Genomic DNA, 13,546 nt, shown 5'->3' on the forward strand with positions numbered 1-13,546 from the left:
CTCGCAAACAATTACTTAAGTTTATGCATATTAGCAAATTAACTTATTTAATAAGCCGACATCGCACGTATACTGCGGTAACCGTCAAACAAGACCTTCACAAATTCGACACGGAAGGTCGTGTATCTCTGTGACAAAAAGACAACAACAACAAAAGCAACAACAACAGTACGGAACACTGTGTATATATATGAACGGGAACCAACGATTTGCTTTGCATTACAACCTAACGCCCTCGTGCTTTTCGGACAACTTCCGAGCTGCGACCGCTCTCAGCACTTTCTCGTTTGGCACTCATCATGTATTCTTCCAATTAGTGGACCAACATCCCATTCGGAGCGACTGAATGGTGCTCAGGAAGCGCTCCACACAACCTCATTTCCTTCCCCCCCTGGCCAACACGTTCTCCTTTATGACGACTTCCGACGGTCACCTGCCCTTGACGGGTCATTCAAGGCGCGTGAGCAATCTGGACATATGTGCTTTTCGTGATACATTCCAAGGAACACACGTAATATAGCCTCGATGGTTCTTTGATCGCAGACGTTCCTATGTGTGGCCTGCTGTGTCGTTTGCAGGCACCATCGTTTCGCTTGATATGCCATATTTACAGAATGAGTAGCCCCTCTACTTGTGGCAGTGCCTCAAATACATCTCGGGGGCGTTAATGGTGGGATAATAAACCTACGACGGCATGACCGTGTTGTATGCAGTATTACGCGATATCAGAAAATCGCAACAGTCGACACACACCGAGGCATGCGGCATGCTTCGGTCACTAGCGATTATGGAAGGCGCTTCCAAATGTGTGGTAGTACGTAAAAAAGAAAAAAAAAAAGAAGAAAGAGAAAAAGACAGAGCGCAATATCCACGTAGCATGACAGAAAAGGCGTTCTTTAAATGAGTATAGGCAAGATACACAGAAGTTGCTGACAGTAGTGCTGAAAAAGTGTGGCAATGTTTCTTACGTTCATCAAGATCAGGAAGGCCAATATAGATAGGTGCCGACATAGAGACCGGACTGCCTCAGGGAGATGAGATTATGTCTAATTTTATTAAATATCAATATTCGAATGGTGTCTCTGTGTGCCAAGCCTAATCCAGCTTCTTCCCCTTCTTCCCTTATTGAACTGCATCCAATACGTATATGTGACGTAAATGTACGGTGTCCAAGAGAGGCGTACGGTTCCCAACAAATCGTAGGACAAAATTATATTCTGAAGAGTATGGTTGCCTTTTATCGTGTCACGTGACAATCTTTCGTCTTGTCAAACGTGTTGTCACGTGGTTTCACGAATAAACAGACTGGACGCGATTATATGAGAAACGCTGAAATGTCAGAGCAACACGTCGTCCACAAAGCAGACGGCAGAAGGAGAGAGAAATGACTTCTGCTTTCTAATCGTGATCTATCGTGTCTAGCGGTATTATTTGATGCAAAGCAGCTGCCGTGCCATTGTTTTCCTCCGCTTTTTTTTTATTGATAAGATTCGTTCTCTCTTCCACTAAATACGATATCGGAGCCGTACAAACGGAAACGTATTCTACGAACTGAGAAGTATATAGATAACTCTTCTTGGCAAAAACTTCTTTTTCTCATTCATTACCTAGGTTGCCTGACATGCGTACATCCGTCACGGCAGATTCTTTGGCTGGTGGACGTGATTTTCTCCGGCGTTCCACAAGGTCCGCTGAAAGCCACACCTGCTGGGATTCTCGTGCGAGATACCAGACGGTTGGACGGTTTTGTTGTTCGTGGCGAAGAAATTCCGAAAATGGTTGCCGACGGCGTTCAAAATGAGGGTAGGAGGCGTTCTAATCATACGCGAGGTATCCCCAGATAAAATGACGAATGTTTTCCGCGCTGTAAAAGAAACAGTAAGAAAGAAAGAAAGCTATTGGTAACGGTGGACATCGAAACTTTCATCGGGAAAGTGTGAATTACTGGAATATTTATAAAAAAAAAAAAATTGTGGCTCAAAATCTGTCCTTGTACTTTTTCCAAGTACAAGGACAGAAATGGACAAGGACAGAAAGAATCTGTTAAAGCAAACGTAATATTATTACGTTTGCATAAACACGAAAAAGATGTTTTTATGCAAAAGCAACAACAAATTCTGTGCTGCTTAATCGCTTAATTTGCTTTAATGAAATCGCTGCGTAATCTGATACTTATTGCCTATTCCGCCATTTCGTGAATCGATGTCGCTTTTGAGTTAATCATAGAGGGCATGCTTACTAAAACGGAAACTAACAAGATAAGCGCGCAGCACAGCTTAGCAGGCTAAAGCATCCGCTCGTAGGAGGTGGTAGGTTCGAATCCTACCAGCGTGGCTGTGCTGTCTGATGTTTTCCCTGGGTTTTCAAGGCAGACGTTCCAGACGGATGTCCGCACAGCTCCCCACGAAGTCGGCCCAGGACGCATACTAAGACCCCCGTATTTCACTCCTTGCTGCTGTCGTCTCTCCATCTGTTCGTGTCTGTATACGCCGCTCATAACCACAGTTGCTTCGAAGTGTTAACACGGAATTGAAAAAAAAAAGTTTAGCAGATCGTACTGGTCGTTGGGAGTACTAAAGAGGATAGTGGTTAATATTATTATTATTACCTGTACCTGTCCTACCTACCTAACCTAACCTAACCCAACCTAACCTAACCTAACCAGACACACGAATATATTGTACCTATCTCACCATATGCCTGCAAATCCGATCGCACGTATTCAACAAGTGACGAACGCCAGTTCACCCCACTCTTGATATCTTGAACCCCCATACAAACGTTTTCAAAACTCTACTCTGGTGTTCACTAAGTAACATGTGAAGTTGAACAGTCTTTTTTTTCCCTTCCCTTTTAGTGCCATGTACTGTATACCTGTATGTCTGTACTGTATGTATCAATGTCGATATCTTCCTGTTATGTTCATGTTCCTGAATATGTCCTGAATATGTTACGTTTTGCCTAATCTGCATAGGTATGTATCTATATGTGTATATATGTTATATGTTGTAAGTACTGCATTGTCTACATGTGCCAATACCAAGGCTTTGGCTGTTCTTGGGCACGTTAATAAAGATATTGTTATTATTATTATTACGTCTGATACGTTCTGTAACGTACGGTTGAACCCAAACACTCTTGGAGCTTTATCCTGGGAAACTGCATGATGACGAAAGAGTGACACAGCGTGAAAGCTGATGGTGATTGTAGCAGTAAAAATATGGAGACGTAATAATAAGTAAACATACTTCGCGAATATATACGCCCTCCTCGGCAGCTCGGTCGGTAACCTGTCGGCTTGCGGAGCTCAAGATCGCGCGGGTTCAATTGCAATGTTGGAGAGATAATTATTGACAAGGGGGAGACCCGAGACAGGGGAAAAATTTTAACAGACACCAATTTCTCGGGATTCAGAGAGCTGAGAAATTGGTGTCTGTTAAAATTTTCCCCCTGTCTCGGGTCTCCTCCTTGCCATTATGAACTAGCTATAGTCTGTGCCCTTTCACTGTTGAGATAATTATTGCTTCCACACTCTTAAAAATGAACTTCACCGCATAGCACGCTCCTAGCCAACCATCATCTCGAATGATATCGTTATCTGCCCTGATTTGTTGAAAACGGGAGGCGTACGCCTTTTTTGTGACACTTATGCTGTTCATAATTGTCACAGAAAAAGCGTACGCCTCACGTTTTTAACAAATCAGGGCAGATAACAATATCATTCGTGACAATGGTTGGCGCAGAGTGTGCTATGCGGTGAAGTTCATTTTTAAGAGTGCACACTCTTAAAAAATGAACTTCACCGCATAGCACGCTCCTAGCCAACCATAATCTCGAATGATATCGTTATCTGCCCTGATTTGTTGAAAATGGGAGGCGTACGACCTTTTTTGTGACACTTATGCCGTTCATAATTGTCACAGAGAAGGCGTACGCCTCCCGTTTTCAACAAACCAGGGCAGATAACGATATCATTTGAGATGATGGTTGGTTAGGAGCGTGGTATGCGGTGAAATTCATTTTTAAGAGTGCAGCACCGTGTGTCAGAGATTTCCGGCGCCCGTCAAAACGTCACTTCACCCAGGTGGTCGAAATTATCCGCTGCCCTACCCTGGTACGTACGTGCAACATGTCGCCATGCTATAGGCAGACAAACGTTACGTGTAACGTCACGGCACCATTATTATTCGCGAATATACACGGTACCCAAACGTAAACGTCACAGCTGTGTATGCAGACCACTGGGTAGAAAGGGGGTTTTCAAGCAGATGAAGGCGGTGTTGTGCTTTGGAATTCGCTGAGGTTTTTCTAGTAGTTGGCTACACAAATCTCTCGTTCGAGTTCAAGGAAACGCGCGGCAGGTAAATGCGGGTGCCCTATTATTGAGTGAATGGTATATACTGCTCAAACACAGAACTGTACCTCAGAACTTAAATTGGTTCCTTGTTTAAACTAAATTAGTCCTAAATCTATCTCAGCTGGCAATGATTGATTTCAGGACGGACGGCAGGAAACACGCGTCCTCGTGCTGAGTACTCGAGCCATGTAAAGTTTCCAAGAGTGGAAATAGAGTTTTAATGTTTATCCCTGACCATTGGTGTTGATGGTGTGGCTTTGAACAGCTAATTCATTTGGAGGTTTTCTTTTTTTACAACACGCAGTGTAGAAACTTTGATGAAATGAAACTTTGGAACTCGGTGGCGTCAGCGAGAGAACCAGCTACCCGGGTTCGAGCCCCGGCACCTATATGGTGCTCTGTGGGAGTATTCCCTGATTTTTCCTCAGACGAGCTAAGCAAAATGAAAGTTACAAGCTAAATTAAGTTCAATTAAAATAAAGTTAAGTTAAATGTTTGCACTGTTCCCTGTGAAGTCGTCCCATGACGCACAATCCCCCCCTCCCCCGAACCAGCACGCGGCAACGCGGAAGGGTGATCACTCGATAAACGGTTAAGGGAGAGAGAGAGAGATTGGGATAGACCAGTCATGTCAATAATGTTTAAAGTAATCGCAGGAGGATACGACTTGAATTGGTCGCAGAGGGGGATATTTACAACAATTCGGCGTTTCTAAAGACATGTACGTATTACATCAATTCAATTCGATGTTTCTAATTCAATATAATAATATCTCGCTGACATCCATTGCGTGATCATCATAATGCTCCTCAATCGAGTACTGTTACGAAAAGAAACTCTACGCGGGAATAATCCCTGAAAGCAGCCACCGCGGGCACCTCTCTGAATGTCACCACGTAACAGGTTTCAACTGTTCCGCCGCTATTTGTGTCGTCCTATGGAAAGATGGGTCCTGACTTCGTACAAACTTTACGTAACGCCTGCCCTTTCCGCCAATGAGCAGCAGCCGTCATACCATACGTCATGTATGCACTGAATGAATTTCTGCTTCTGCGTTACAAATAGCTGACAACATTGTCACTATATACTTTATTTTGGCTATAATGAGTAGGGTGCAATGCTATCCCAGAGGCGATCCTCTACCTTATCGCCCGCAGTAATTTGATGTCATAATGTAACGTATGTAAATAAATAAATAAATAATGATGAGTTTGGCAGTGAAGACTCAAGAAGCTTTCTTTTTTCACAGTGAAAGGGCGAGAGTCTTGCTCAATTAAAAGACATAACAGAATTAATTCGATTAAATCTCGGATAAACCTGACTTTTTTTTTTTGCGAGGAGACCTTATTTTCCTTATTAGCACGATGGGAGCTTCTATGCACCATACGATATAGCGAACTAGCAAACCTGACCTCATCCCACTGCAACGCTCGAATTAGACGAAGAACTCAGGTGCAACCGACACGACAAACACGAAGGAGCAGAAATCAGAACCTAAAATGGCTCCGAAGATCCACAAAACACGCCTTGGGAAGCACACACACAAAAAAGGAGAAGGAAAAAAAATCAGAAAAAAAAAAGAAACACGATGAAATCCGGCAGGACAGTTACGCCAGAACATGTCACGGGCTGTCACTCACTCTTCATAATCACGCGATGCAATTATTTGTATCTCACCTGTCCAAGGTTATCGTAGCCGAATTCCTTCGCCAACTGATACGCTTGTCCCACGCCGCCTCTAATCTTTACAGCCCAATCATTGACGAAGTGATGATCATCTTCCAATTCATCTTGCGCACTATCTCCGTTCCAGTAGTCATCTCGGTAGTTGAGTGCGAGCCCCGCGCCGACAAAACAGTACAGCGCCAAGAGGAGTGGTGGACATACAAGTGGACGCTTCATGCCTCATGTCAGGGGGGGAACTGGCGTGTGGAGAGCACGGTTTGTGGTGGCACGCTTGGGATGCATCCCGGGTTTAGTGCTTTTCTCCCCCCCTCTCTCTCTCTCAGCTGGACGGAGCAGAGGGTCACGTGGGTGGGAGGCACTCTCTCTCTCTCTCTCTCTTTCTCCGGTGATGTGAAAAGGATGAGGATGGATAGCATCACGTAATATCTCCGGATGAAGGCGTGTATTTGCATCTATTCGAGCAGTTGCTCTCTGTACGCGGAGTGACGGACAATGAATGTGCTCGGCGATTTACGTTTCGTGCTTATAGACTTCTGGGGCTTCTAACGTGACATGGGGCTAGATATAATGGAAGAAGTCAAACCCTGTCTGAAGATGATGCATGATGCGTGCAGTGTCTCTGAGAACAGACAAAAGGAAACATCGGTCGTTTCGGAACGCTTAGTATTAATTTTTTATCGCTCTTAATATTATTTTTTATTTATTTATTGTATTGTCAACAATGCGCCAGTTATGAAGAGGCGACATCTTTACACCTTTCTTTTTACGTTTGTGGTGGTGGCGGTGGAAGTGCTTGCCGTGGTCGGCCACACTCAGGCGTGCAACTTCACGACTATCGCAGGGGGGGGGGGCGTACGTCCTGGGCCGACTTCACAGGTAACTGTGCCTTTTAGCTCTTCCCAGCCACTTAGGACGTTCCAAGCTGAGATCAGTTATGTACGAGTGCACTCGTCACGAACACGTCAACAATTACAAAACTGAGCACGGCTATCTGGATTACGGCTTGCGTTCCTTAAACATAAAAGTTTTGCATCCCCTAATCTTTTTTCCGAAAACTTTCCAGACGAATGTTGGCACAGTTCCCCCTGAAGTCGGCCCAGGACGCATATACTAACCCTCCTGCCCCCGACTCCTTTATGCTGTCTTCTCTCCATCTGTCCACGTCTGTACGACGCTCATAGCCACAGTTGCTTCGCGGCGCTAACACGAAATTGCATCTCCTATAATCTGATTAATTACAGACTAAGCTGATATTAAGTGACTGAAGTGTTCGTTTCTTTATTTTCTTTTTAATGAAAACTGAGCGGGCTAACTATTATTAACTATCACCACTCTGAAACAACGTTAAATATCCTAAGGCTAAAGCAGCTAAAGGTGCGCATTATATGAGGGATCATTAAATGCTTGCATCAACTCGATCTTTGGATGGAGAACCGACTACACTAGTCCATCCTGCACGGGCGACAACTCGGTACTGTAACAAGATAAGTTTACGAGACTTCTTGAGGGGAGATTGTATTCTGTATCCAACGGGATGCATTTTCCGGCTGACAGGATTTCAAAGCGATGCTGGGCATTACAGGGTCCAGACACCCTCTAGTCATCATATACATGGTCACGCTATTGTTGTTGTTATATATGTTATTATGACAGGTTCCTTTATACCACATCGTCCAATTGTAAACCTAGGCTCCTCTATATGTAGGTGTGCTTATGTATACACTCGGTGTGGCTCTTATTTACATAAGGCTGGATGAACACGACCGCAACGAAAGTTGCGCAAAATAAGTCGTTCGCGTAACGGATATAGCAGGTGGAGTCGCCAGTTGTTTTTACTTTTAACGCGGCTCTGTTATAAATAATATTTTAGATAGAGAGATTATGGGTTTAATGGGTACAAAGGCAACAAAGGCCATAGAGCGCCAAAACTACGGTGAGTATGTGAGAGATGATGACGATGTGAGAGAGAGAGAGTGTGTGTTATCTACAGGTATGAGCGATGAGATGGACCAGGATAAGAGAGAGAGGAGGATAATAATATTTTTGCCGCGTTATGTCAGGGCGACGGTTCAGAAAGAAAATTGTGCAATATTGAAGTGTAACAACTTGTAGTTCTGTTTTTGAGGATCCAAAGCTAAGCATGCTGCACTCTTAAAAGTGAGGTGGTGTGGTGGTGGTGGTGGTGCTTCTGAAAGTGCTCGCTGTTGTCGGCCTCACAGAGGTGGGCAACGTCACGACTAACGCTCTGGGGGAATGTGCGTCCTGGGCCGACTTCTAAGGGAACTGTATGTCTGACAGCGTCTGAGGACGCATACCTACACTCTTAAAAATGAACTTCACCGCATAGTACGCTCCTAGCCAACCATAATCTCGAGTGATATTGTTATCTGCCCTGATTTGTTGAAAACGGGATGCGTACGCCTTTTTTGTGACACTGTTCATAATTGTCACAAAAAGGGCTTACGCCTCCCGTTTTCACCAAATAAGGGAAGATAACGATATCACTCGAGATTATGGTTGGCTAGGAGCGTGCTATGCGGTGAAGTTCATTTTTAAGAGTGTACGCAGTGCTGGCCACACTCTTAAAAATGAACTTCACCGCATAGCACGCTCCTAGCCAACCATCATCCCAAATATGACATCGTTCTCGCCTCTGATTTGTTGAAAACGGGGGCGTACGCCTTTTTGGTACCAATGATGTACTGCATAAGTGGTACAAAAAAGGACCCCCACCTCATTTTTAAGAGTGTGGCCAACGCTGCGTAGGTATATATGCTCGTTATATTCCTTCCACATTGCATAATAAGACATGCGTATAATGCAGGTGCACCCAATGAACAAGCTGAATGCATGTTCATATAATATGGTCCTTGCTTGTCGTGAGCTGGTCGAATGAGATAGTTTGACGATGAAATGTACCTTCATCAGAGGACGAGATCACCGAAGGAGTCTGCTCCATTCGGTTGGCTTTGTCGTGCAAATTTGGAAATGTGATCTCGATTTGATTGATGCTTCGTGGCTGTATGCTGCGCGATAAACGTTTTATTTATTTATTTAGAATACTTTTGACATTAAAAATGTCATAGAAGGAGTGGCATACAAATAGTAACAGGTAATACACTGAACAACTGAACAGTGAGACTACATAGTTGTAGCTGCAATATGGATAGTGAGGTTATAAAAATTCACGCGCATCTAACAAAATTCAACACAAAACACTTTGAACAAGGTCAATAAATGATGCTAGTGAGTTACAATCAACAGCTTGCTGTGGTAGACAATTCCAGGTGGTGATCGTGAGAGGAAAAAACGAGTTCTTTAAACAATTAGAATGAAAACGATAGGGCTCAACGTATTTAGTGTGTTTTTTCTAGAGCTTCCTCTATTCGTCATTCTAGTGTATAATGATGGATGAATGCATGACTGACCGTTAATGATGTGAAAATAGACTTCACGGGATACATGCATGTTCAACTCCACGTGACCCCTCCTCGTGATTTCCTTTTTCTTTCAGATGGTCAGCGTTCCGTGCCCTGATGTGAGTTGTAAGCGTTCCCACGATAAACTGTAAATATCCAAATCGTACACTCTTAAAAATGAACTTCACCTCATAACACGCTCCTAGCCAACCATAATCTCGACTGATATCGTTATCTGACCTGATTCGTTGAAAACGAGAGGCGTACGCCTTTTTTGTGACAATTATGAAACATAAGTGTCGCAAAAAAGGCGTACGCCTCCCGTTTTCAACAAATCAGGACAGATAACGATATCAGTCGAGATGATGGTTAGCTAAGAGCGTGCTATGCGGTGAAGTTCATTTTTAAGAGTGTAGGCACGGATGTAACGACTGCGAATGACCAGAGCCCAATATCGTGTTATGCGATGAACTCACATTCTACAATGTGGATTTCACTAATACCCTAACCACACGGCAAACGTAATGCATTAAACGGAATGGCAGTAACTTCACCTCAGTCACCTGACAATTATGCCGAACAAATCTGTAACAGAAAAGGCGTACGCCTCCTGTTGTCAACAAATCAGGGGAGAGAACAATGTCATTCGAGATTATATGGTTGGTGAGGAGGGGAAGTTACTGCCATTCCGTTTAATGCATTAAATTTGCCGTGTCCGTGTGGCTAGCGTATAAGACAAAGTACCTCCGGCTGTGTTGTTTGAGGTTTTCCCCCGGTTTTCCACCAGGCTTTCCAGGAGGACGTCGACACTGAACGCATACTAACCCCTGTCACTCACTATAATAGCAGTACAACTAAAACAAAGCAGTTCACTACAACACGTCCTACACCCTTAAGAATGAACTTCACCGCATAGCACGCTCCTATCCAACCTTCATCTAGAATGATATCGTTATCTGCCCTGATTTGTTGCAAACGGGAGGCGTACGCCTTTTTTGTAACACTTAGGCTGTTCATAATTGTCACAAAAAAGGCGTACGCCTCCGGTTTGTAACAAATCAGGGCAGATAGCGATATATTTTGAAATGATGGTTGGCTAGGAGCGTGCTACGCGGTGAAGTTCATTTTTAAGCGTGTACTTGATTACTCAGATCTCACGACATGAATGGGATGGTACACGTTGTAGGCAGTTGGGCGACAACATGGATGTCATAGAGTACATGGATGTCATTTTTTTAGATTCTGTGTTAGCTCCGCTAAGCATGCGCGACGGAAAGACGTGGGCAATGGGAGACAGGACAGCAGGATACTGTGGAAGACAAGGAGTTAGAATGCGTCCTGGGCCGACTTGAGGGGGAATTGTGGCGACATCCATCTGGAAAGTCCTGCAGAAAACAAACCCAGGGACAACCTCTGACACGGTCGATGGTATGGGATTCGAATTGCAACCACATCCCATTCGACCTCGGAGTTACCCTTGTACCAGCAAAGGCCGCCCATCAACGTCGTCAAGACATCCCGAAAGGATCCCTCCGTCAACTTCGGTTAAACGTCGCATTCACCCCATACTTCCGTCACAAGCTGAGTTACAGTAACACAATGCTATGTCCTTGCTGTAATACTCCAAGTACCGTCTAGCACATTCTCATCGACTGTCAGCATGTATCCCACAGAGCGACGCGTCCTCCAGCACCAACTCGAACCCAATGGGACACCCTCACTTGCCCTTCCACAAGTGCTTGGGCCTCCGGCCTACCCAGCGCATCAGCTACGAGCTCTTCAAGCCTTCGTCACCCTTTTAGCAGCAACGGGGCTCCTGCGTGAACTCTGAACATTCATCATCATCATCATTCACCATCTTCTCCCCCTCAAGCAATGGGATAGGGTGCCGCCTCAGCGGCGAAACATCCTACTAAATCATCGTTTGTAGTTACCAGTATCAACGAGAGGAATAACAAAACCCGTTCCGTCATGCCGCTATTTATAGTATGTCTACGTTCTACATTATTGAATATCCCGTTAAGCTGTAAATGGACAGCGGCGTTCTTAAAGTGCCCCCGAAACGGTCGGTCAGTGCTAAGTACTTGTACTTGGCTAAACCGATGGTGTCACCGCAAAACGAGTGTGTTGAGGGAGGCTGCTATATAGCAGCTTTTAGCCCACTCACGTTGCTAGGAGCGATAATCCTAAAGGCGCCAACTTGGCACCAGAAACGCTCTGTTGCTGACGCGGCTTAAGCTTCCGCGAATTACTCGAGCCACTTGGCCCACATTGAACATTCGAACAATACCGTTGAAATTAGATGTCTTCCGTTCGTCCCAGGACGAGCCTTCTGACTGTAGTCCACGTGACCGATTGACGATTTAAAAAAAAAAATCGTTACGACAAAGGCCGTTGACAAACGAGGCTGTTCCCAAGCAGATGTAGAGCACAAGTTGCTTAGATCAGTGATGGCCACTAACTACTTCTAGTAGTTCAACTATAACTGCTTGCTACTTCGCGATGGAGTAGTTTAAATAGTAGTTCAACTACTTTTCAGGTGGATAGTTAAAACTAGTTATTTAACTACTGCAATGTATTTTAACTACATCTATAACTACTTAAGGTTGTCCATCAACACCAATCCCTTGTAGTGTTCTTGGACACCTAAATATGAATCAAAAGCAATAATAAACTTTTGCTCAAGCGATTGCTACGATCGTTATATACAAAGCTTGCGGCGGGGTTCTTTCTGTGCCTACGCGATAAACTAAGATGAGAGATGAAAGTCACTGAAAAGGTTAGCTTAACTTAAGGCTTTTGTTTGTTTGTATCTGTCCCTTCTATGTTGCCCCAGCCTCAGAACACCAGTTTCTCTCTTGTCCAGCGATAAACTAAGTTGCAAGATTTTTTCACAGCAAATGAGGCTTCACTAGACAAGCATTAAAAGTGAAGATTTAGTACACATGCACGGCACAATTGCTCTGCACCTCCGTTCTCATCAAACAAGTAGCTCAAGGTAAAAGTGGGAAGCACAGTCGTGTCGTAAAGCTTGCGGCAAAATCGGTAGTAGTTGGCGCCCGCAGTAACCTAACTGCTGCATAGTTAACTACTTAAAATAGCAGTATAACTAGTAGTTGCCACTACATTTCTGCAAGGAGTTGATAACTACTTTTAACTACAATCAGGTAGTTTAACTAGTAGTTAACTATGGGCCATCACTGGCTTAGATACCCTATGAAAATTCGGGGATGGATATTTTAACGCACGTGCGTAGTTGAGGATTTTTTAAACGTGAACTAGCTCGCAACTAGGATAGTCTCTCAATCTGCTATCTCGCTTTTGCCCGAAATCCTATAATTAAGTAGTTAATTAACGAATTTGAGGTAATTAGTCCTTGTAGTTGCACACTTCGTTCGAGTGGATGTCTGCTTGGCCGTAGAACTGAACTGCAAAAACGGCATATATGCTGCTCTCATAGCTTTTGTATAAAAATTCTGTAAATGCTAAAAAATAAAAATACCCCTGTATATACGCCTAACGAAGGTGAGCTGTACTTCACTGCACTCAGAAAGGATGCAGGCATCATTACCACGTGAGTCCTTCCTCACGTGTACGCCCTGCTAACCCCAATCTTCCCCTTTTGGTATTTCAGTCACCGAATTGTCCCGAACAGATGACGCTTTCTCGGCGGGCGATTCTCATCTGCGCAGATATTTCCGTTGCAGACGACAGCCTTCTGCGGGGGGGTTGTGGTAGTAAGCACTTTTTTTTTTCCTTTTGTACGTCGCGTACATGCGGATATGCGTCATAAAGGTGAGAGACACAACGCTGTGATTCGACGTACTCACGTGCACCTGTGAATTATGAAGGTCGTACTAAGTGAATATACAGGGTGTCCCAGAAAACGTGTCATTGAATTATAATAAAAAAACTACGCCACCTAGAATCATGCGGTCAACGGCATTTGTTCTTCTTAGGTTTTTGCCACCTCCTAATGTGAATGTCATGTACTCCAAGTTTAATTATGTAAATATTTGCGAACTGAACTCAGAAATTTGCCAAGTAAAGGTAACTTTTTTACCCCACCAATATGAAGAGCGTG

General features: G+C 44.1%; 1 protein-coding gene across 1 annotated transcript in view; it reads right to left on the bottom strand.

Annotated features, from left to right (window-relative positions):
- The window catches only part of LOC135394848 (neuroendocrine convertase 1-like), a 30,625-nt gene extending 24,312 nt beyond the window's left edge, over positions 1 to 6,313 (bottom strand). Inside the window, exon 1 of the mRNA XM_064625877.1 lies at positions 6,035 to 6,313. Coding sequence (XP_064481947.1) covers positions 6,035 to 6,259 — 225 coding nt within the window. The 5' untranslated portion in view covers positions 6,260 to 6,313. The remainder of the gene's footprint in view (positions 1 to 6,034) is intronic.
- Positions 6,314 to 13,546: the final 7,233 nt, after the last annotated feature.

This window comes from Ornithodoros turicata, chromosome 5 (assembly GCF_037126465.1).
Source record: "Ornithodoros turicata isolate Travis chromosome 5, ASM3712646v1, whole genome shotgun sequence".
Classification (NCBI taxonomy): Eukaryota; Metazoa; Arthropoda; class Arachnida; order Ixodida; family Argasidae; genus Ornithodoros; species Ornithodoros turicata.